Source organism: Plenodomus lingam (genome assembly GCF_022343315.1).
Source record: "Plenodomus lingam strain CAN1 chromosome Unknown contig_5, whole genome shotgun sequence".
Lineage (NCBI taxonomy): Eukaryota > Fungi > Ascomycota > Dothideomycetes > Pleosporales > Leptosphaeriaceae > Plenodomus > Plenodomus lingam.
The window spans coordinates 526,371-547,866 of record NW_027093957.1 but is presented as its reverse complement, the minus strand read 5'-3'; the positions used below and the strand labels follow the sequence as shown (position 1 = coordinate 547,866).

Genomic DNA, 21,496 nt, shown 5'->3' with positions numbered 1-21,496 from the left:
TTCTTCCTCCCTGCAGCATCGAGCATGAGTGCACTACAACCCTCCTGGCCCAGCAACACTGTGGGCACTCGCGCCTGTACCAGGGCCAATCTGGGCATGCGTGGCATCCCTGTGCGCCTGGCGCCTGGCCTCATCCTCTCTGCTCTCCCGCTCAATCTGCTCCTCAGTTCGCTTGTTACCACGTGCAATCAGCCTCTCTAGTAGACCACCCTTTTTAGGTATATCGTGCTTGTCCGAATCCTCAAACTCCTTGAGATAAGCGACGCGCTCGTGTGGGGGCATCGCAGCAAGCTCGCTGTCGATGGAGTCGCGATTGTCTACTCGAGGGGGTCAGATACGTTTCAAAAGCGATAGAGAGGGATGGTTGAGCAGGAACGATTCGGCAGGCCATGCATGCACACAGGTAGAAACAAGGCTGGCTTGGTGTACCAGTGCTTGGCCGATGTATAGTGAAGGACAAAGGTGGGAAAAGAATCCATGGCTACCTTCGATTGTGCCAACGTGGTCACTTTGTGAGCCACCAAGAGTATCGGTCTCGGTGTTCTTCTTACTGCTACCAATGTGGAGCTTCTCCTTGATCTTTTCCATGTTTGCTGACGCTATCAAAGGTTTCTCTTGCTGTCGATGAATTGTGTTTTTATAAAGAAAAAGAGTTTTGCAATGCAAGAGTTTACAGCTGCCGTAGTAAACAAGTAAGGAAGTAAAGAAGTAAAGTGGGTTGTTGGGTCCGGGATCGCTGTGAGAGGAGGAAGAGGCAGCAGACAAGAAGAGAGGGGTGATGAGCTGCCCTGCGTATCAACTACGTCATAGGGCTGGTCGGATTTTGCGGTGCAGCATGTGGACTTCCAAGCTTGCAGGCAGACTTACAAGGAGACTACTCTCCAGCTCGACTTGTTAAGCAAGGTTACGTACCTTATTCCAAGCAGCGGGGGAGGCTTGGTCCGCGTCTTCGAACTGCCTGAGAGCGACGCCAGACTCGATTTGAATGATCTGTTCGGCATACGAATCGCTCCGCCCATGGCTCCATGCATGCAGCTTCAGGAACTAACTAGGGGAGCCTTAGATCTCCTGCGAAGCTCACTCACAACAGCATCTTTTCGTCTGCAATGTACAGTTGCCACTATTGCGAGGGTCAAGCTTATCTTTCTGGGCAGCTAGTCTTTGTGAGCATGACTAAGGAGTCAATACTCTCTGGTCTGTCTCCGAATAGCTAGTAGCTGTTATGCTATTGAGTCTTGAGCTGTATGCCAGTGGTATGGAAATCTCTAAGCGGAGAAAATGCCGTCTATACACCATGTGGCCTGACCATATGCCTTGATCGTTCCTTTTTCTATCAATACTTCGAATTTCGTTAAAGTTGTGCACTCCCTGTTACGCTGATGATCTCCCTTATTCATTGACCCTCTTCTTCTGCTTCTACATCCAGGACGTTTTGTGATTTTGCTAAGGGTTGTGACCGTTTGTCTTCCAACGTATCCCCACTCCCTCCTCCGGGGGGGTGGTGCGGTCATGTGTGATCCCCCGGAGCTGGTGGTGACGTCAGGCTATGTACTGCCGTCCGCTTGCTGATGTTCAGCCTTGCTTCCCTTACCTCGCCATGTGCTGACGGCCGGTATGTCGGCCTTCAGTCTCTCTTCTTGTGTCGAGTACGCCTTGGGCGTCAACTTGATCAAGGTATGTAGCGGTACCTCCATCCATGGACTCTGTTCTTGCGGGACGTTCATGAAATACGCGTAGATGCATCTTAATATCGCCTGATGGGTGACGATCAAGATATTTTCGCTACGTTCGAGCTCCATGATAATGGGCTCCAATCGAATGACTACGTCGCGGTACGATTCACCGCCGAGATAGCGGTAATTGTACTTGTCTTCGTCGCGCTGTACGAAGTCCTCGGGGTACTTTTGCTCAATCTGAGCATATGTCAGACCGTCACAGACTCCAGAGTCGAGCTCATCGAGAGCTTTCCATTCAAGCTTCTCGAATGTGAGGAATCGTGCCGTCTGGATCGTGCGTTTCAGTGTAGACGTCCAGACTGTGAGTTTGCGGCCATCACCAACAGATTTGGCAACGAGACCGGGAAGAGCGTGAGCGTAAGCATCTCCGCGCTCGGACAAATCGGCATCACCTCCAATCTGTCCTGAAAGATTGTATGCTGATTCGCCGTGCTGTGACGGTCAACATATATACTGTGCAAGGCGCATAAAATTCAACCTACCCTTGACAACCAGATCGACCGTGGCTTGATGTGCAGATTCATCAAGTAATAGACCACTCTACTTTGTAGGTAGTCCTGGATCTGGTTGATGATGACTTGTTTGCCCACATCGATCAACTTGACATAGGTGAGATCGCGCTCGTCCTCGTCGATCGTCTGGTACACCTTCTCGTAGTTGCGAATGCGGTTTCGGAAGTCTGCTGCGGCTTCCTCTGGGTCCTGACCAACATAATCTGGTGACGTTGTCTTGACTTCGAGAATGTTGCTCATGATAAGATCCTCGTCGTCGCACTTGGACTCTACAAACAGCGTCTCGATGTTCTCCGCACTGCATCTCTCTTGTATCCACCTGCGACGACTCTTGGTCGAATTTGTGGCGTCCAATATCGCGATGAGTCCTTTGCCCTCAGAGAACCATTTGCACATGTCGTTGACGGCGGCTTCGGCGGCGGCTTTCCGTAAACGCTCTCCCTCAGGATTCGAAGTGTCAAAGAACTCGGCGGATGGGTTTGGGGTCGCAGTGCGGCGATACTGGCCAACGTTGAACGTCTTCGACTTGATCGATAGCCAGTGGAGGTAGCGAACGACTACGTCGCATTCACTTAGCCAGAGCGAGTTGTGCTAGGAAAGTGTGGCATACCTTTCTGCGCAATCAAACTCTTGCCCCGAGCTGGCAAGCCCACCATCACAACGCATATCCGCGTATCTTCGGCCTGTACACCAGCGCCATTAGTCTTTCTGCTTGGTCTCACAAATTCACCAGCGGGTACTGCGCGCATGTTTGGCGCATGGAAGCCGTTAGACTCTGTCATTGTGCGCGGCGACTGCGATGCGGACACGAGGTAGTGGGTATTGCGAAAGATAACAAGGAAATAGTAACAAGATAGGTACTACGGCTCGGTGGCCAGACGAAAGGTTCCCGAGGTATAGCGCTGAAGGGCGGCTTTTAACCAGCTGTGCAGCGAGAGACAGGCTAGATGGTCAACGGAAAATGTAGCAATGGAAGAGGCCCTGGAGCAGCTAGAACGACGAGGTAGTTGTGCTGTAGCAGCGCGCGGGGCGAGGAAATCTGCTGTTGCTGTCGGCCTGCAATGGTAGATGCGGCTCGGCGTTGGAGAAGCGAGAGTAGGTAGATTGTAGCTTGACGTTGGCCAATTCCCCGCATTTGGAGCGGCGTCCTTGTTTTCACAAGCGTTCGGGATGCGGTTCCAAGCTAAAAGGCTGGGTGGAGCAATCGTAATGGCCGAACCTCATTCGACAACAGGCGTTGGGGGCTGGCACTGAAGTGTTCCGCCTGGCCGGCAGTGGGGTGTGTGTCGATGCGATCAACGCGTTGGAGGCTGCAGCTACCAAGTCGTGTTCCGGACAGCTGAACCTATTGCAAAAAGAGAGAGACACAGACAGCAGAGCAACTTGGCGCGTTTGGTGATGCTAGATGTTTTCTGGTCGTGTGCCATGAGGCCATGGTGCCCATGGAGTAGTCCAGTGCCGCTACTTGTCTGGCAGTGACGACACGGGGCCTCCTAGTGCACGTATTGTACTCTCAAGAGTCAAAACCAAAGAGGGCCTTTCCTTGAGCCGCCGAATGCCGGAAGGCCGATGCCGTCTTGTATCGCATCCTGTACTAACCGATGCAGGCGATACAACAGGGCTCCACGCCAGTCGGCACGGAAGCGGCCAAGGTGCCGCCGCCATGTTGCCGCGACAAATAGGTGCACACAAAGTACTCCAAACAAAATGAAGCAAGTAAGATAAGATGAAGTGAAGTGAAAGAAAGAAAAAATCCTCTTACCGTGGAGATGGAGTATGTCCTGGCATGCCCCCCCATGTTGGCTACGCTACCTACTGGGATTCCCTAATCTGGTGGCCTTTTGGTAGGGCTGACGTACCAGACCTCCACCCGTCGTGATCACGTTGTACAGTGGTGGGGGAGGGGCAGTGATTCTCCTGATAGACTGAGTGTGGATTCCAGCTGAACACAGCGGACGAGTCGTCGTAGAGTGGTGGTCAAAGAAAGAGGGAAGGAAAAAGAGAAAGGAAAATGGTAGGATGGTGTGCACTGCTCTGAGATGAGAGATTACCGCTATGTACCGGCAGGTCGTGAGGTAAGTACGACAGGAGTGCTCTTTCTAGATTTTGTAAAACCAAGTTGCAGAAGCTCGATCCCTGTTTGCAAGCTTCTCGTCGCGGCTCGCCTGCCTTATCGCGTCAACCACCCACGCCCCTTATCATACCTTCGCTACGTGCCTGCACATGCTGTCATCTTCACCACGGGCATTACATTCACCCATCTCCATGTTCCCTGGGCTGGCTTGGCTTGAATATAACCCCCTCTGCGTTTCCATGCAGTCCTGTGTCTACTTTTCTTTCATGCTTTTCTTTTCTGTCCTTCTCAGATTATTTTCGAAAAACTTAATCAGTCATGGTAACGCGCTCGAATATAGTACCGAAATTCCATCGCTACCTACATGCAAATGCCCATGTCATGTGCAAAACCTCGTGCCAAATGTTCGAGCTCAAAATATGCGGGTATCTAGCTATGCTAAAGTAGGTCATCCGGTTGCTACAAAATCGAGACATGCGCGCCATCATCTAGAGAAATCGGCCGTGATCAGATGAACAAAACTACAAAAACGTCTTCATGCGTGTAGTCTCGCCATGTTGCTGAAGCGCATGTTGTCGTCTACTCCACTCTGCAACGCGAGCAGCGTTGCACTTGCATCAAGACGACGCTTCAGAGCTGCGGCAGTACGCTCTTGACCGCGACTTCCAATGCCATCTTCTACCCATCGAATCTTATTGATCATGAAGCTGAGGCCTTCGTGGCCTGTACTTTTCCTGCTTGAGATGCCATACTCGACCGATCCAGTGTACTTTTGGAGTTGAGGGAGGATGAGAATCTCGATTTGCAAGTCCATGTCTGCGGGAGGGGTTACAGGGGCGGCCGGCACCTTTGTGAGCGTTTCCTCGGCATCACTTGGGTCATTCGGGGCAGTGATGCGCGGGTCCAGCATCGAAACATCGACCGTCTCATCCCACTCCCCTCTGATCCAACCAGAGTGTATCGCAGCTGCAATAGGATCCGAATCATCTCGGTAAATGCGTGCGCCCCAGAGATGGCGTTCCAGAACAATGTGCTGGCGTTGGCGAGGCTTGAGGTAGAATCTGGGTACTCTGATGGTAAACGTGCAATTGATCGGGTCGGCATGGAAGCGTGGCAGTCGCTTCGGCTTCGATGCATAGCCGAACTGATCATCCACCGACGAATTGGGTCTAGGTAACCTGGTGGAAGCCTCGTACAAATGTGATCCAAGATGTCTACGAGGCTTCTTAGCAGCTTCATCGAGAACAGGCTGCACATCGTGTACTTTGACCGCCATCTTCGCAGCAGGGACGGATGACTGGTTGCCCCGGGGTACATGATGGTGGTGATGGTGATGAGGCGTCCCTTGTATGTGGTGGTGATGGTGTATTGGCTGACTAGCACCCGTCTGTGCAAGGCCCGGCTGTCTTCCATTAAGTGGAGTAGAACTCGTGGAAAGGTTCACCTCCTCATCTGGCTTAGGGTGATGATGGTGATGGTGGTGACTGCTCATGTTAAATGTTAGCTTTTATGCGCAAAATGGGAGGGGGGAGCAACGTACTGATGGTGCGGTGTATGGTGGTGATGTTTGTTCCGCTTAACACCACGAGTGCCTGAGGGAGTGGTCCCTCTTCCATCATTGCTATCGACATCGAAGATGCCTTCTTCGTCCTTGATACGTTTTGTCTTTCGGCCCTGTTGTGAGTTGACTCTTTGGACCCTGTGTACATCAGACTCTGTGTCATGAGAGAATGAGCCTGAACCGTTTTGTGGTAGTGGACTGCCACGCGATGGCGTGGAACAGCCCAGACCACTGCCCAGGCCGGAAAACATCCGACCAAACTCGCTCTTGATACCAGGATCTTTTCCACTCATCATGGGCTGTGCCTGGGCACCTTGCACAGCCTGTGGCAAGGGAGAAGCACGTCCAGTTCGTCGGCTAGCGTCTAAGCCAAATCCAATGTGGGATTTCGATTGTTGCATAGCCTCACCCATCCTCTGCGGCTGATCAAACAAGGATCGCCCACCTGAGGACAAAGAGCGGGATAGAGGCTCGGTGCGATGACGCTCAGTCGACGTCGGATCTGATGTAGGAGGCGCATGATATTGCTCGACGACGCGGTTGCTCAGATGATCTACACTACGCCCTCGTAGCACGTCTTCAGGGCCCGGACCACCATAGCGTGGAGCCCCGAGCGCGGGAGAGGGGTATTGGCCGTAGGCACGATGGATTGATGAAGGCTCCTCTCGACGATGATTGATTGCCTCGCGCAGAGCCTCTCGCCAAGGACCTCGTGGTGGCTCGGTTGACCCGGACGTTCTGTGGTCCTCGGCAGGTGGTCCAAAGACGTTTTGCGATACGGGATGTACAGTGACAGGTCGGTCTCTTTCTGTGTTACTCTGCCCACCGGCCAAGGGCTCAGCAGCATTGGGTCTCGCATGGTGAGACTCTCCCAGCGTCCGTCGGCGCTCTTCCAGGGGTTCGTACGCGCCGCGACGTCCTCTTAAGCCGTCGAAGTTCGGTCTTCGCTCTTGCTCTCGCGTTTCTGGTGGGCCTGTGGGCTGGCTGTTCGGCCGAGGAGGTGTACTGCCAGAAGGGCGTTGCCCCGCACCGCCTGACGGGTACTCACGCGAGATGGACTGGCCGAAAAGCTTGTAGGGGGTATAAGAGGGAGGTAACGACTGACGGCCTGGGTCCGGAGATGCCTGGTTGCTGTACGACCGGGGCGAGCCACCGGGAAAGCTGTGGGCATCAGAAGGTTTGGAGGGGTTGGCTCCGTACATGTTATTGCGATCGGGCGATGGCTGGCGTCTGAAGGGAGCGAACTCTGACCGCGGTCCCGACAACAAGCTGCGTCGAGGCGACGGAGGCTGCATGCTGTGACTGTTCAACGAAGATGCGTTTGTGGGAGGTGACGGCTGTGATTGTGACGCCTGGCCGGGCGCAACTGTGTCACCGCCGCCAATCAGACTCGAAATGGACATACTGCTCCCTGGTCGCATCGCCTGGCCCAGGCCCGGGAGGTCTCGGTTGGCGCCAAAGTTGGATGCGTAGGGCGGGCGCTGCGCTTGCGACGCGTGAAGCGGCTGCTGCTGCTGCTGCTGCTGCTGCGGAGGCGATGAGGGTGGTGGCATTTGCGGTCGCGCAAAGGAAGGAGGGGGCGGAGGATCGTGAGGTGAGGCTACACGGCGTGTTAGCTCGCGACAAAGCTTGAAACCGGGATATGGAAGCGGGCGGGAGGGGAGAGGAGAGGGGAGAGGGGAGAGGGGAGAGGGGAGAGGGGGGCTTCACCATAGGGGTTTGGCGGGCTACCTCCTGTGAGCGAGCGTCGTCGCGCAGCATCGTAGCCGTATGGCGATGGAGGCGGAGGATGGTTGGAGGCGGTCATGGATGGCGGCGGCGGCGGCAGACCAGAAGACTGAGCATGATGCTGGGCAACATGAGGGATCCCGTGGTTGGGGCGCGCTAGATGGATCGATCAGCCCGTCGCCCTTGTTCCAATGCGGTTTAACGCAGGTGGGTGGGGGTCTTTGTATTAGCCAGGCGAAACACATGCGGAGACGGCGGCCCTCTTGAAATTCGTTGCATGCCAGCAAACAAGATGCGCACACACTATGTGCACACAGCCATCACCCATGTGCGCATCCAGAACCAGCTTGTAATGATGGCGGTGCGAAATGGAGGCGGGCGTGGCACAAGTGGGAGCCGTTGCCAGCATTTGCGTGGCAGGACTGGTGCAGGTGTCGCAACAGGCGGTGAAGTGTGGAGTAAGGGCCCTGGCCAGCCACTACTGTGCCATACGCCTGTCTCCAAAGCTTCTACCGCCGTCGACGTGTCACGCAGGCAGCATGCATCGCAGATGCCAACAGCGACTCGTCGCTCGCCATTGTGTTTTCCTAGGAGTCCCCAAGGGACGCCGCAGTGCTTGCCACAATGCCTCTGCGAGACGTGAAGAATGCAATCGTCCGTACCTGTGTTGGGCCAACCACCTTGGCCTCGTCCTTCACTCTGGCTTTGTTGCCGTGGGTCGTCTGCGCCAGGCGCTTCTTGGCTGCTCCGTCGCACGTGTTGGGCGGCGGTCGCGAAGAAGGCATCTCGTTGAGGCCCGGTGTGCTGATCGGCTGCGAAGGGAGCGTGGTGCGACTGCTGGGTCTGCGTCGTCGAGGAAGGGTGCCCGCTGTATGACTGCGTCGGGGATGGGTGGTGATTTTGGTTCTGCATCATGGGGCGATCGGACGGTCGTGGGAAGGGCGGCGGCGCAGGCTGGCAATGCATGATGCTACGACGGATAAACAGAGTCTCGTCGGTAGTTCATGTAGGTAGGTCTGGTCTGTATGTGTTCGATGGGGCGTGAAGTGAGGGCCGAGGAAAAACAGGCTGAGAGATGGGATGATAGTTAAGCTCGATGAACAATCATGAGACAACGAACACCATGTCTCTCTCCATGTACACACACGCACTCTCTCTCTCTCGCTCACATAGACAAATGCGCGCGCAGGAAAACTAGAAAAGGGAAGAAAGGTGGAGAATGCGAGAAGACGAGTTCGCGTATAGTCCAAGATCCAAGCGCGCGGAATCTTTTGGCTTACCTGCCGCAAGATCACTTGCACACCCCTGCTTCAGCCCCGCATCAAGGACATGCCCCCTCCCCTCTTCCCCCCAAACTACTGTACTAATGTCGTCTACTATAGGTAGCACCGTAGTACACTCTTGGAGGAAAAGTACAAGTACATCTGTACATCTGTACTCTGTTCAGGCTGCAACGAGCGTAGAGCCCGTCCGTCACCAGGGCTAGGCAAGTAGACGGGGAGATACGTGGTAGTAGAGTAGGTAGAGGGTAGGTAGAGTAGCTGCGCCGTTCGCTGTTCATTTGTGAAGTGTACGTCTAGGTAGGTGTATGCTTTGGTGTCCTACGGCATGCTGCAGAGGGTAAAAGCATGTTCCATGGATCATGGGAGCGGGCGTCGGAAGGACTAACTGGCCTGCCAGAGCCCACCTGGGCACATGCATGCAGCGTTCCTGAATTGTCGCTGCATCGCTTGACCGCCTTTCCTACACACTAGGTACTACCTACTGTGTACAGTATACCGTTACAATGTCCATGTCCTACTTATGTATGTACATGGCCTTGGAGCCATGCAACGTACTACTAGACTCCGTGGTGACTACCTACCAAGTATGCTACCATGTGCCATTATAGAGTACCTAGCTAGTCGGTACAGAGTCAGAGACGTCGACTCAGAGAGTATCCAGCCGCCAAGACGATCGCACATCAGCCCTGGTCCTGCCCGGCCTGTCCACGGGTCGCCCAGCTGGCCCAGGCCAGGGCCGGGCTCCATCCATCCATCCATCCATCCATCCATCCATCCATCCATCCATTCCCATGATCCCATGATCCAGTCCATCATCATTCTCACGTGCCATCAACCGTCGTCCAGCTGCTCTCGCCCGCCTGCCCCAACAAAGTGCCTCTGCATCAACCGTCCAGTATGTGGGTGATAGCAGTAATCTAACATGCCCCGCCTTCCCATGCCTGGCTCTCCAGCCTCCTCGTGGGCAGTTTATCGTGCTCGGCTGAAAGCGCTCTTCGACGGTGCAGATGCACGCGTGTGTGCAGCCTTTTGGTTGTTCGGTAGGTACAGACTCGGCAGCACCATCTCCAGCCAACGAGTGTGCGCTTGTATTGTACACACTCGACATCTGGAGTCGAGCGCAGGCGTTAGCAGCGCCATGTCTTGTACATGTACCAACGGTGACTGAAATCATGCCTAGGTCTCATCAACAACGTCCTCTACGTCATCATCCTCTCTGCTGCCCTCGACCTCGTCGGTCCCAACGTGCCCAAAGGTGTCGTCCTCCTCGCAGACGTTATACCGTCCTTCCTCGCCAAGCTATGCGCTCCATACTTCATCCACAAAATCCCATACCATGTTCGCATCCTTTTCTTTGTGGCGCTGTCGGCTTGTGGCATGCTCACCATCGCCCTCACACCCCCTCTGCAGGACTCGACCACAATCACAATCAAAATGTGCGGCGTCATGCTAGCATCCTTGAGCAGTGGTGGTGGTGAACTCAGCTTCTTGGGGCTCACCCACTACTATGGACACTTTGCTCTTGCCTCCTGGGGTTCCGGTACAGGGGGTGCTGGCCTGATCGGGGCAGGAGCCTATGCCATTGCAACAAACACCCTTCGCATTACCCCTCGGACGAGTCTGCTGGTCTTCTCGTTCCTCCCACTGGTCATGGTAGTAAGCTTCTTCTTGGTTCTGCCACTCGGTCCGCTACGGGCTGGCACTGTGAAGAAAGATGGCTACGAAGCTATAGCCGATGAAGTCCAGGAGGAAGAAGCCGATGATACTGTTGCTTCAGAGCCAGAGCAAGAAGGGCTGTTGTCGACCTCTGTCCACTGTGCTTCTGGACGCAGCTCTGTATTCGCCAAACAGAGAGCCGGTGGAGCCCTCGACAGCTTCAAGCATAACCTTCATCGCGCCCAAGGCCTCTTCTTCCCCTAGTACGTGTCTATATCTACCTTTTTACCTGCACATCTAACGCATCCTAGTATGCTGCCACTCCTTCTCGTATACATTGCCGAATACACCATCAATCAAGGTGTTGCACCTACCCTCCTCTTTCCTCTCGCCTCGTCCCCCTTTACCGAATATCGCTCTTTCTACAGCACTTATGGCGCTATTTATCAAGTCGGCGTCTTCATCTCCCGCTCTTCTACGCCCTTCATTCGCATCCACAATCTCTACCTGCCCTCTTTCCTACAGGTCGCCAACTTGGCTCTACTCACACTCCACGCAATGTTCGACTTCATACCCAGCTACTACATCATATGCGCCACCATATTCTGGGAAGGTCTCTTGGGTGGGCTGGTCTATGTAAGTACCTTTGCGGAGATTACCGATAATGTGGCCAAGGAGGATAGAGAATTTAGTCTGGGAGCCACCAGTGTAAGTGATTCAGGAGGCATCTGTATAGCGGGCTTCCTAAGCATGGCTGTAGAAGTGGGGTTGTGTAGATGGCAAGTTGATCATGGCCGTAATTATTGTAAACTAACTTAATGGCTGAAATCAGCATGAATACGTCTCGAGCAAACTTACTGCACATTACGCATCATCTGAAGAAATATCACGCAAATAATATTTTGTCTAAGGAATGGGAACCCCGTATTCGTTTAACAAACATCCTGCTCCAAATCGCTCTCCGTGTAGACGGAAAACACGCAACAATTACAATGTGTTCGTCATCCATGTCATGTGCAATCGATTCACATGTAAATTTGTGGCTCGAAAATTCAATGGGTGCCTCATATATGCTATGCGATATGGTTTTGCAAGGAAGGGGTAGTCTGCAGAAAGACTGACGAGAGAACGGAAATGTGTGGACACATGTAATGAATTTGTTCTTCTCAAGACTCATCTAGTATACACGGCTCCACCCCCTACATCGCTGTCAAATACTCGTTGGCTATGTATATTTACAAGGCATCCTTGAGCAGCTTGTTCATTTTGGCCATCTTGGACGAGATGGAGAGATCAATGGTACGGTCGGCAATCTCAACAATGACTCCGCCACGAATCTCGGGGTTGACCTTAGGTACAACCTTGACCGTCTGGCCCTTTTGCACGTAATCCGACTTGACAATGGCGTTTTCCAGACGGCCGAGCGTCCTGTTGTCAAGCGGCGCAGCGCTGGTAACCACCAGCTCAACCTCTCCCCGGTGGGCGCCCATGAGTTCACTAAACTTGGTCACAACACCGGGAAGTGCGCCCAATCTGTTGTTCTCGGCGAGGGTGGTCAGCAGGTTCTTGACGATACCCTCCTTGTCCTGGCTGCCAATGTGCTTCTGAAGTTCCTGGACGATCTGGTGCTTGTCCGCGACGGAGAGAGCGGGAGCGTTCAGGATCTCGGTAAGCTTGGGGTCCCGCTTGAATACACTGGAGAGCTCCTCGAGAGATTTCGCGGTTGGGTCGAGAGCGTTGGTCTTGGTGGCCGCAGTGTACTACCCGGTAAATTGTTAGCCTAGCTACCCTCCCGATATCCATGCATTGTCCCCATTCTTTTTCATCCGCTATTCCATCGCCACAACACCAATTGGGTTTTCGGAATGCGTACCAGTGCACTCGCATAAGTTCCATCGACACCGAAGAGAGCAATAGGCGGCTTGTTGGCGGAGCTGGTGGCCGGAGCAGCGGCAGCAGCGTAGCTCCTAGACGCAGCGAAGCGGGCAGCCATTGGGGCGCGGGTGGCGCCTGCTCGGAAAGCAGTGGAAAATGCGCGGGCGGCAGACATCCTGGGCAGAGAGGAGATGGATTGCGGGATGGGTGAACGTTCGGAGCGCGGGTATTGTGAGTTGAGCATGTTGCGATTGAGGTTTCTCCCCCCCCCGGCTCGGCACCGGAAGACGCTAGGCTAGAATGGGACGTGAAGTCTTCACCACGACTTCAAAATAATGAAAACTTGCGGGAAACTGAATGTATACTTTTACATTCGCCTTCATTTTAATGAGAGTCATATTGCAAATCTTGTTAGGGTCTGACAGATACACATGGTAACCTGCAGCAGGAGTACCATTAGGCGGGTTGTAAAACTGGAAGACGCAGTTAACAACAGCACTGCTTGACGATGAACGATTTCAGTCGTTTAGGAATCAATATCTGGACACCATTATGTGATGGTCATCCAAGGTATAGTAATAGCATAGGTCTGCTCTAATTAGTCTTCATATTTTGGACTTCTTAGCGAAGTTATCATTAGTCACGAACCACTCCGTTGAGATTGCATATATATAGGTACAGCACTTTCAAAGTCACTTATTTGTTGTTTTATTCTTCTCTCGTCTAAACGAATTTCTCTGGAGGCGTGAAATCTTTATGCATCACTTTTATTCTTGCGCCTTTCTGTATCAACAGATGCGACTGTAACCTTAATTGCTTCTGAGAATGGTATTTTTGAGGAGGATCCCTTCGTGGATCTCGCTCTCGCCCTCGATATTCCTGCTGCAGCCAGGAACCCGTTTCCATTCTTGAAGCTCCCGACTGCTGTCCGCAACCAAATATACTGGCATCTCCTCGTTGTTCCAGCCATCATCTGTGTCCGCCAGAAGCACACAGTATACCACGACGAGAAAAAAGCCTTCTTGTAAACTGAGCGTCGTGAGCTTCTTTCCGGTCTTGCCTATGCTCTCGCCCAGATCACCGTGGATGGCTTCAAAATCCGGTTTTCCCGCTTCAGCACCACCAACATCAACATCCTAGGTGTGAACAAGGAGGTCCATGCTGAAGCCAAGGCTGTCCTCTACAGTCAGAATGACTTTGAGATTATCAAGCCGACCAATGAACTTGCACCGCCCCCTGACTACAGCGTGCGCCTGTTTCCCTCTAGATGCCAGCGCCTCGTCACAAAGCTCATCATCCGTATTCATAGCGTCTACGATCTTCGTTGGCTCCTTAATGGTGGATACAATGTGATCAAGAACTATTACCGCGGTTTGGCTTCCCTCACTTTGATCCTGGAGAAGCAATCAACAACCAGGGATCTCAGTAAGAAGTGGGCACGTAAAGAGGAGGAGAAGTGGACCGCGTACATCAAACGCCTGCAGGTTGACCTATCTCACGATTTGTTCGATGCAAAGAAGTCGAAGATGGTGGTGAAAGCCATTCCTACTTGGATCAATCTGCATATCCTCTTCACTGGTGAAGCATATATTGAGACCAGCCGTGCATCCAACACGGACCTTACCGGCGAGCAGATGACGGAACAAATTCGCCGTGACGAAATTAAGCATACTCCGGTCGACACTTTGGAGCTGTTCAAAAAGGGTGGCAGGTAGGCCAAGTCTACCGTTGGCATTTGTTTCGCCATAACCACACATTATATTTACGATGCTTCCACGCTCAGCCAGTCATCATCGCCATATACGCCGTATCTTGCGAACCATGCACCGTCGCCGTCGTATATTGGATCGATATCTTCACGACGATCGGACTTCGTTGTCACTACTGTCATTTCCTTATTATGTTTTGTTGATTTTATTTGGCATCTCAACCACGGTCATGCACAGAGGTATACTCCGTGTGACGGTTCCTATCTGTTATAAAGATGTGATAACTTCAGCACGTTTCGTGGATCTTGATTTCTGTAAGCCGTTCGTGCTTCTGGGAGGTAACAAAACGACAGCTTTCGTATGCGAGAGCTTCGTCACTTGGCGGATGGGCTTTCTGTATGTCAGGGTTCAATTGGTCATTTAAGAAGTTCATTGCTAAAACCCCAATGTGCCATTCGGTATACCAGTATGAAAAACCATGACGCTCTTGTGACTCGCATTCCGAGTCGAAATTTCCACCATGCTAAACCTGTCTCTGCGCCTTTAGATCCTCGCGGAGAGCGGCAGGACAACTCCCTTCACCTTTCTCCCCTTCCCATCCACGATCGGAATCAAACTCTCCACGTCATGTTCTTTTGCGATATCCGCCCACCTCTCTCCACTCGCATGAGGCCCCACATTTGCGCCTATATGTCTCCTCCCCTTCCACAACGGCCTCTCTCCTTCAGTCGCTCTCCCAATACCCATTTCTCTCCACTTCTTCGGTGGCTTGACCCCCATCTCCACCAAGTTACTCCAAATCCGCTCTCCTCTCTTATCCCATCTTCGCATCCTATCCTCGTACTCCTCGTCATTCGGTCGCCATTTCCCTTTGAGTATGCGACGGATGGCCTCTGAGGAGACTTTGAAGTGCTCGGCGAGGACGGGCGTTGTAAATCTTGAGGGTTGTGTGGCGTTGAGGTGGCGAATGCCTTCCATGGTATCTGGGGATAGTTTTTTGCGGGGGTTCCAGGCTTCGCCATTGAGTTTGGCTTTCAAGGCAGCTTTTTGGGCGCGCCAGTCTGGTTTGCGGGGTTCGAAGGATTGTGGGGAGAGGGGGTCTTCGGCGATAGTGTCGATATTGTCGGGAAATGAGTCTTTGGCTGGCTTTTTCAGCAGCCGGTCATTTCTTGCGGGAGCGAAGGCCCTTGGGCTCTGGGTCCGGGAAAAAGCATCATCGGGACGGGATGAGGAAAGTGGTGGTCTATTTCGGCCGTGGTCTGAGAAGAATCGCAATGGCTGCGAAGATCGAAGAGTATGCTGTTGCAATCCAACCCCTGGCTCTGGTTTTGTGAAAGACCGGATGAACAGACTCAGCGTCTTTCGTGCACAGTTGTTGCAATGCATCTTGCGTTGTTGTTCTTCAAAAATCCACGTCTCAACTTGGATGAAGTCTCAAGCCAGTAGTTCGTCCGTGCTTTCCAACGCCAAAACGCCACAAGCGGCAGCTACAATTTACCTAGCCTGCTCGGTGACATCAACGACAAAATGTCAAACAGTCATCTCAGCACTAACAATTGCCATAACCATGTATGTGTATGACAGCATTTGGATGTAGCTCTCGATCTTGGTCCGGCATGATAGCATTTTCTAATCGTTCCGATGAGGCGGCAAATCAGAGGAGGGTAGATCCTCGCATCTCACATGGTTTCTTAGCGCCTCGGTATCCGATGATGGCCTGCTCTTCATTTCCTGGTATGCATCCTGATTCTCTTGTTCTTTTGTTCTTTTGTTTACAAGCGTTGAAATAAGTGAGCCATTCGGGAACTCTCTGTTTTCTTAGAAGTCTGTTTCCGTTATTATGACGTGGCCCAATCTTTTCCGCAGACGCACCAAGAATACTACGACGTACGTCCACATCCGGACGACTAATCTCCTGATGAACACTAAACCACAACAGTTGCTGGGGCTACGAGTTCGAATGGACGGACGGACATATCACTCCTGAACAGTCCGAGCCTTTGAAGCATTCCTATGACGTATTGGGAGAAGAGTGTCTAGACCGACTGAATGTCATCTCTCCACCAGCACCAGGAACACTACCACGAAATAATAATGAAAGAATAACAGTACCATTGATACATGAAACAGAAGACCAGAAGAAAGAACCACTAACGCTACTCAAGCGGGATCTTTACGCTCTCCTTGAAGAGCATCACGCAATCGATGCGAAGCTTGATGAGTTGTGGCAACAGATACAGACAGTCCCAGAGTGGGTAGATTGGGAACAAATCGAAAGAGGACAGAACGTATTCTATCGATATGGGGGTCCAGCTTTTGTTGGACTCACCTACCAATCACTACTGGGTGGTATGGGAGCTGCACGAGTGGTTGAAACACTGGCCCGAACCGGAGGATTCAGCACAAAGGTAGCAAGAGGACGACTTTTTGAAACCACGCAGCACATTCTCCAATGTACACGATCTCTAGAGGGAATTAAACCAGGTGGAGAAGGACATGCGTCGTCAGTGCGCGTCCGTTTTCTACATGCCGCAGTCCGTCAACGGATCATGAAATTAGCAAAGTCACGGCCAGAGTACTTCAAAGTTGCAGATTGGGGCGTTCCCATCAATGACCTGGACTCCATTGGTACAATTAGCACGTTTTCTGCGACCTTGATCTGGCTGAGCTTCCCACGTCAGGGCATTTACCTACACCAGCAAGAAATTGAGGACTACCTCGCATTGTGGCGTTACATTGCATATATCATGGGTACACCAGACGACTGGTTTTCCTCGCCAAATAAGGCAAAGGCTATCATGGAGTCACTGCTGTATTATGAAGTCAAGCCTTCAGACATGTCCAAGACTATGGCCAACAACATCATCTACGCGCTGAAAGAGGAACCACCAACTTTCGTTTCAGCAGATATGCTGACTGCCAGTGCGCGTTGGCTCAATGGCAACGAACTGTGCGACCAGTTGGGTCTTAAGCAGGTATCTTTATACTACTGGTCACTCATGGCTGGCCAATGCCTCTTCTTCATGGTGTACTGCTATACCTATCGGCTCTTCCCAAATTGGGATAAGCAGCGGATCGATCGTGCTAAGGAGATCTTTTGGCACGTCATCGTCAAGGCCAAGTGGGGTCTTGCGGGCGCGGAGACAAACTTCGATTTCAAGTATGTACCGCAGTACGACACGTTGACTAACTTGGGCGACATCGGTGAGAGGAAGCTGAAGACCTCCAGCATCGAGATGAGGAATTTGAAGATGTTTGGTGCAGGTGTGGTGGCAATGGGCGTGGTTCTTTTCGTTTCAGTAAAAGTTGCTTCGGTGGTTGTTTCGAATATCATGGGAAGATTATGGTAGTTCATTTGTATTGATATGAGGCATTGCCTATCGTCTTATCACTCTGTATCGAGTAATTTCCTCTCGCCACAACAAAACGCTAGATCACATATTGAACAATCTCCCTTCACCTCTTGATTCACCGTCACCATCAGTGGAACCTGATGAGCCTCTGCTGTTGCCCTACCAGTATCGCACTAATGGTCCGTGCTGTGTGTATGCTACCTATAAGCCCTCCAAACGCTGCTTCCACTTCCAAAACAACCCAAATCTGCAGGTTTTTCAGTCAGATTCTCCCACAATGCGCGACCGCACTTTTCCCCAGAACACAGATCAAGATGGCGCCCGCGACTTTTCAGAGTTTTGGAATCATTCCAAACACAGCGCCTCTGAATCAACACTGCAGTCAACGATGGCCTCACCCATTTGCACGACCAATGACACCAACAACATGCATTCTCCCTCTCCTAGCCAAACAGATGAGCCGAAGGGAACATGTTTCTTCTGGTACCACGGCCAATGTAGCAACGTTGACAGGTGTCAATTTGAACACAACATGGACATTGCATTGCCCATCGTAGCGCCACCCGGCTTCACACACTTCGTGCCGTGTCAACTGCAATTCTGTCCGTTGAGGAGTGATTCTGTATTACTCCATGATCAGGATGGAAAACATCGGAAGAAGCTAGGACCTGGAGGTAAGTTGATGGAGCGTTTGCGAGTACAACATCTACTATTCATGCTCACACTGATGAAGAAGAGAGTATATCTCGGCAAGATATGGCTGAGGAAACAGTTTCTAGCTCTGTTTCAGATCGGGAATACGCCAGCTCAAGCGATATGGATATATCATGTGATGACAGTGATGACCCCGCTGTGTCGCTCTGTTACTCTAGAACAATATCGAAGCGTCGCCACACTTCGCCTTCACCCGTGACACAACGAAAACGCGCACATCGAGACTCACCAGTACTTTCTCCTACTACCAACACTATCAGCACTGCCAATGAGTCATTGAGGATAAGTCAGCTTGAAGATCCCTCACACCATCTTCCGCCCAAACCAGGACCAGGCGGCATAACTGACTGGGCTCAACATCCACCTGCTCTCGCACCCGAGCTGTCAAGGCTACAATATGCGTCATTCGTACCTCACAAGCGCCAAATCTGCTTCTCCTACTATCACCATGGTGTTTGTCATCATCGCCAGCGTTACCAGGGAAAGTGTAAACATATGCATTCCCATCCCCCACCCGGCGTGAAGGTTAACCTACCTCGCTATGTGTGGGACCATAGAGAACATTGTTCCCTGCCGCTTTGTCCATTCCACATTGCGCTTGAAAAGCGGTTTCAAAAGGATCGTCAAAAACTACCGAACGGTATGGGATCAACGATCAAGGCTGAGTTACAGGGGGAACACGGTTCGGATACGTCTTTGCATCCAGATCACGGCAACCCTGATGGTAGCGATACGCGTGTGAAGGAGAACATGAGATCAAACCACCAGGTCAAAAAAATGGATGACGAATCTGTGATCAAAGAAGAGCAATCAGCGGATAATGACGTGAGGACGAAGTCGGACAGTTATGAGATGGACATGAAGACAACTTTGGTATACCGTGGAAAGCGTAAGCACGGTATGCTTGGAGAGGACTGTACTAAAAGAGAAAGACTACAAAGCCCTTCACGACGCCGATCTTCCCGCACAGACTTCACATCTGTTAGCAATGTCGCAGAAGCGGCAAGACAGTATGACATTATACGCGATAGTAACTCAGTCACCCTTGGGGTACCAGCAACGCAGGGATATTCGAATTTTCTACAACTGAACCTGCCAATTCGAAGCAGGTTCCAGTCCGACAGTACCAACCGAGGGGCAGCTAAAGTATTTGATGCAAAAGGCCAGCTCTAGAATGGAAGCTTTGTCTCTATCTCTGACTCTCATGAAGTTTACATGACGCCTATCACGCATGACGAAAGAGAGAGATGTGTCAAAGCCACTTTCGAGGACGACCAGACGACGCAGATGAGCAGAGGAAGATATCTTCTATTATCAAAAGGGAAGATGGAACGAGAAGATGGACTCGAAAATGAGCAAGAATCATCATACTATACAGCTGAGCCGGTGGTAAAGGAGTACAAAGCTCTTCCAACTATAACCTGCCAATGGGCCAACATGGATGGACTGGGATATTGAGCAATGTCTCTTCGTTAACAGCCTATCCGTCAAACGCGGAATGACAGCTATCCTTGCAAGGGGTAAGTGGCCTATGACAGAAAATGGGCTTCTCAGCTACGGATAATCCTAGTACGAGTGCATAGGTATGCCATACAGTAAGGGTATACTAAGGTATATCATTACATGAAAATGAAAAGAAATGAGATAGAGTAAATTCGTTACAGTCTACTACCACACATATGGCTGGTTGAAAGTCAGCAGTGAAGAATAGGGATGTTCCATGGCAAGTATAGCAAACATACCTTGTCCTCGTATGTCCAGAACGTTCCACTATGCTGAATGCCCTTGCTCTTGATGACTTCGATCATCCCCAATACTGACTCTTCTGGTGTGATGATACCTTGCACTTCCCATGATAGTTGGAGATTCACCATGTCACTAGAAGGGGATTAGCATAACAGCGATAGATTGGTCAGGAAGAATAATCCTCACGTTGCTACCTCTCCCGGATGCATGCACAGCACAATGGTATCGTCATCCTCTCTCTTCAACTCTGCCGCCATATGTCGAACAGCCATATTTAGCGCAGCTTTGGATGCAGCGTAGGCCGCGAACCCATCTTCCATCTCGCGAAAGTTGCCCTGAGACCCTGAGTCACTGGACATGAAGACCATGGTGCCAATGGGAATGCTAGTCTTGAGGAGCTTCTGAGCAGTAATGATGGGCCCGATTGTGTTGGTATGCAAGTGGAAAGCGAACTCATCGAACGATCTATAGCAGTCATCAGTGACTTGTACCTGTTGCCAAAGGTATCAAGAGATCCTGGGCGGTAGAAAGGCGAAGGTGCACGCTTTAACCATGACAAGAAAAGCTTGACGGTTGTGAAAGGGAACATACAACTCAGTGGCTCTCTGGAACAATTAGTGCGGCGCTTTACTCTTGCATAGGATACTGAACCTACATTCGGATATCTCAGTACACCTGCATTAAGTACTACATAGTCAATTTTCAGATTGGGTATCATGGCGAGCTGAGCGACGAATTTCTAAGCATGAACCTGGCGTTAGCTTGCGTGGACGTATTCATCGCCGCCGCCGCCGCCGCAGCAGCAGCAGCAGCAGAAGAAGCAAAGCTAGCAAGAATGATAATCAATGACGACAAGGAGGTAGAGCAAAGACATACCTCTATACTCTGCTCCGACAGAATGTCGCAAGTATACATTTGACACCGTCCATGATCACTCCCAGCCTGACCCCACAGGGCGGATGCATGGCCTGCCCAAGGCTCCCGCACGGTTGCAATGATATGTTCATCTCTCGCCAACAACTGGCGCACGAATTCTAGGCCAATGCCTCTACTTGCGCCTAGAATCAGCCATGTAGTATGTTCCTCATTGGCATACAGGATGTTCGGAATTTGGTTCATCCGTGCTGGTTAGTGGAGAGAGGGTTATTATGGTAGGTAGACTGGGCTGGGGCTTTGACTTGTTGTGGGTAAAGTGTGGCGGGACGGTGATGGCAATTGTATGGAACGATGATGTCAAGCGGCGAGTGGTACGGTACCTGTGGATCCTGTCAGGTGTTGCGTCTGGGCACAACGCCGCGAAGGTTTTCTTGCTTCAACTAATATAATCCAAGTACGGTCTCAGAGTAGAATACAGAATTAGTTGGGCGATGCCGGGTTAGATAGTAGGCTCAGATATGCATCCGAACAGACCCTGGGCCTTATGACTGTTCGGCACGACATGTCGTTTTGGGTCAAAGGTAGGGCCCATATAGCACCAGTATGGTAAAGCAGCATAGGAGCCAAAAAGATGATTCACCGAACTTGTGTACAAATACAAGGAATTTCTCTT

The 21,496-nt window shown here is 51.6% G+C and overlaps 9 protein-coding genes across 9 annotated transcripts; 3 read left to right on the top strand and 6 right to left on the bottom strand.

Annotated features, from left to right (window-relative positions):
* Window positions 1-33: 33 nt before the first annotated feature.
* IAQ61_008834 (uncharacterized protein) lies at window positions 34-588 on the bottom strand (the record flags this gene model as incomplete). Its single annotated transcript, XM_003836429.1, has 2 exons — window positions 34-317; window positions 486-588. The coding sequence occupies 2 exons, from the start codon at window positions 586-588 to the stop codon at window positions 34-36; spliced, it is 387 nt and encodes a 128-aa protein (XP_003836477.1).
* A 956-nt stretch (window positions 589-1,544) lies between these two features.
* IAQ61_008833 (uncharacterized protein) lies at window positions 1,545-3,030 on the bottom strand (the record flags this gene model as incomplete). Its single annotated transcript, XM_003836427.1, has 3 exons — window positions 1,545-2,168; window positions 2,219-2,805; window positions 2,859-3,030. 3 exons carry the CDS (start codon window positions 3,028-3,030, stop codon window positions 1,545-1,547), a joined length of 1,383 nt encoding a protein of 460 aa, XP_003836475.1.
* A 1,827-nt stretch (window positions 3,031-4,857) lies between these two features.
* On the bottom strand, window positions 4,858-8,844 carry IAQ61_008832 (uncharacterized protein; the record flags this gene model as incomplete). The annotated part of the gene is made up of 4 exons (XM_066098145.1): window positions 8,274-8,844; window positions 7,594-7,767; window positions 5,863-7,483; window positions 4,858-5,806 (listed from the first exon to the last, which is right to left on the bottom strand). The coding sequence occupies exons 1-4, from the start codon at window positions 8,575-8,577 to the stop codon at window positions 4,858-4,860; spliced, it is 3,048 nt and encodes a 1,015-aa protein (XP_065951784.1). The 5' UTR covers window positions 8,578-8,844.
* Window positions 8,845-9,816: 972 nt separating this feature from the next.
* On the top strand, window positions 9,817-11,364 carry BTN1 (battenin CLN3 protein; the record flags this gene model as incomplete). Its single annotated transcript, XM_066098144.1, has 4 exons — window positions 9,817-9,934; window positions 10,075-10,813; window positions 10,862-11,258; window positions 11,311-11,364. 4 exons carry the CDS (start codon window positions 9,817-9,819, stop codon window positions 11,362-11,364), a joined length of 1,308 nt encoding a protein of 435 aa, XP_065951783.1.
* A 321-nt stretch (window positions 11,365-11,685) lies between these two features.
* On the bottom strand, window positions 11,686-12,669 carry ATP5 (ATP synthase F0 subcomplex subunit OSCP atp5; the record flags this gene model as incomplete). The annotated part of the gene is made up of 2 exons (XM_003836424.2): window positions 11,686-12,310; window positions 12,424-12,669. The coding sequence occupies 2 exons, from the start codon at window positions 12,667-12,669 to the stop codon at window positions 11,786-11,788; spliced, it is 771 nt and encodes a 256-aa protein (XP_003836472.1). The 3' UTR covers window positions 11,686-11,785.
* A 264-nt stretch (window positions 12,670-12,933) lies between these two features.
* IAQ61_008829 (uncharacterized protein) lies at window positions 12,934-14,140 on the top strand (the record flags this gene model as incomplete). The annotated part of the gene is made up of 2 exons (XM_066098143.1): window positions 12,934-13,000; window positions 13,566-14,140. The coding sequence occupies 2 exons, from the start codon at window positions 12,934-12,936 to the stop codon at window positions 14,138-14,140; spliced, it is 642 nt and encodes a 213-aa protein (XP_065951782.1).
* A 537-nt stretch (window positions 14,141-14,677) lies between these two features.
* IAQ61_008828 (uncharacterized protein) lies at window positions 14,678-15,520 on the bottom strand (the record flags this gene model as incomplete). The annotated part of the gene is made up of 1 exon (XM_003836422.2): window positions 14,678-15,520. The coding sequence occupies one exon, from the start codon at window positions 15,518-15,520 to the stop codon at window positions 14,678-14,680; it is 843 nt and encodes a 280-aa protein (XP_003836470.2).
* A 181-nt stretch (window positions 15,521-15,701) lies between these two features.
* Window positions 15,702-17,484, top strand: IAQ61_008827 (uncharacterized protein; the record flags this gene model as incomplete). The annotated part of the gene is made up of 5 exons (XM_003836421.2): window positions 15,702-15,709; window positions 15,830-15,868; window positions 15,926-15,946; window positions 16,001-16,021; window positions 16,074-17,484. The coding sequence occupies 5 exons, from the start codon at window positions 15,702-15,704 to the stop codon at window positions 17,482-17,484; spliced, it is 1,500 nt and encodes a 499-aa protein (XP_003836469.2).
* A 2,385-nt stretch (window positions 17,485-19,869) lies between these two features.
* Window positions 19,870-21,066, bottom strand: IAQ61_008826 (uncharacterized protein; the record flags this gene model as incomplete). The annotated part of the gene is made up of 6 exons (XM_003836420.2): window positions 19,870-19,884; window positions 19,944-20,079; window positions 20,134-20,412; window positions 20,539-20,552; window positions 20,603-20,686; window positions 20,824-21,066. The coding sequence occupies 6 exons, from the start codon at window positions 21,064-21,066 to the stop codon at window positions 19,870-19,872; spliced, it is 771 nt and encodes a 256-aa protein (XP_003836468.2).
* Window positions 21,067-21,496: the final 430 nt, after the last annotated feature.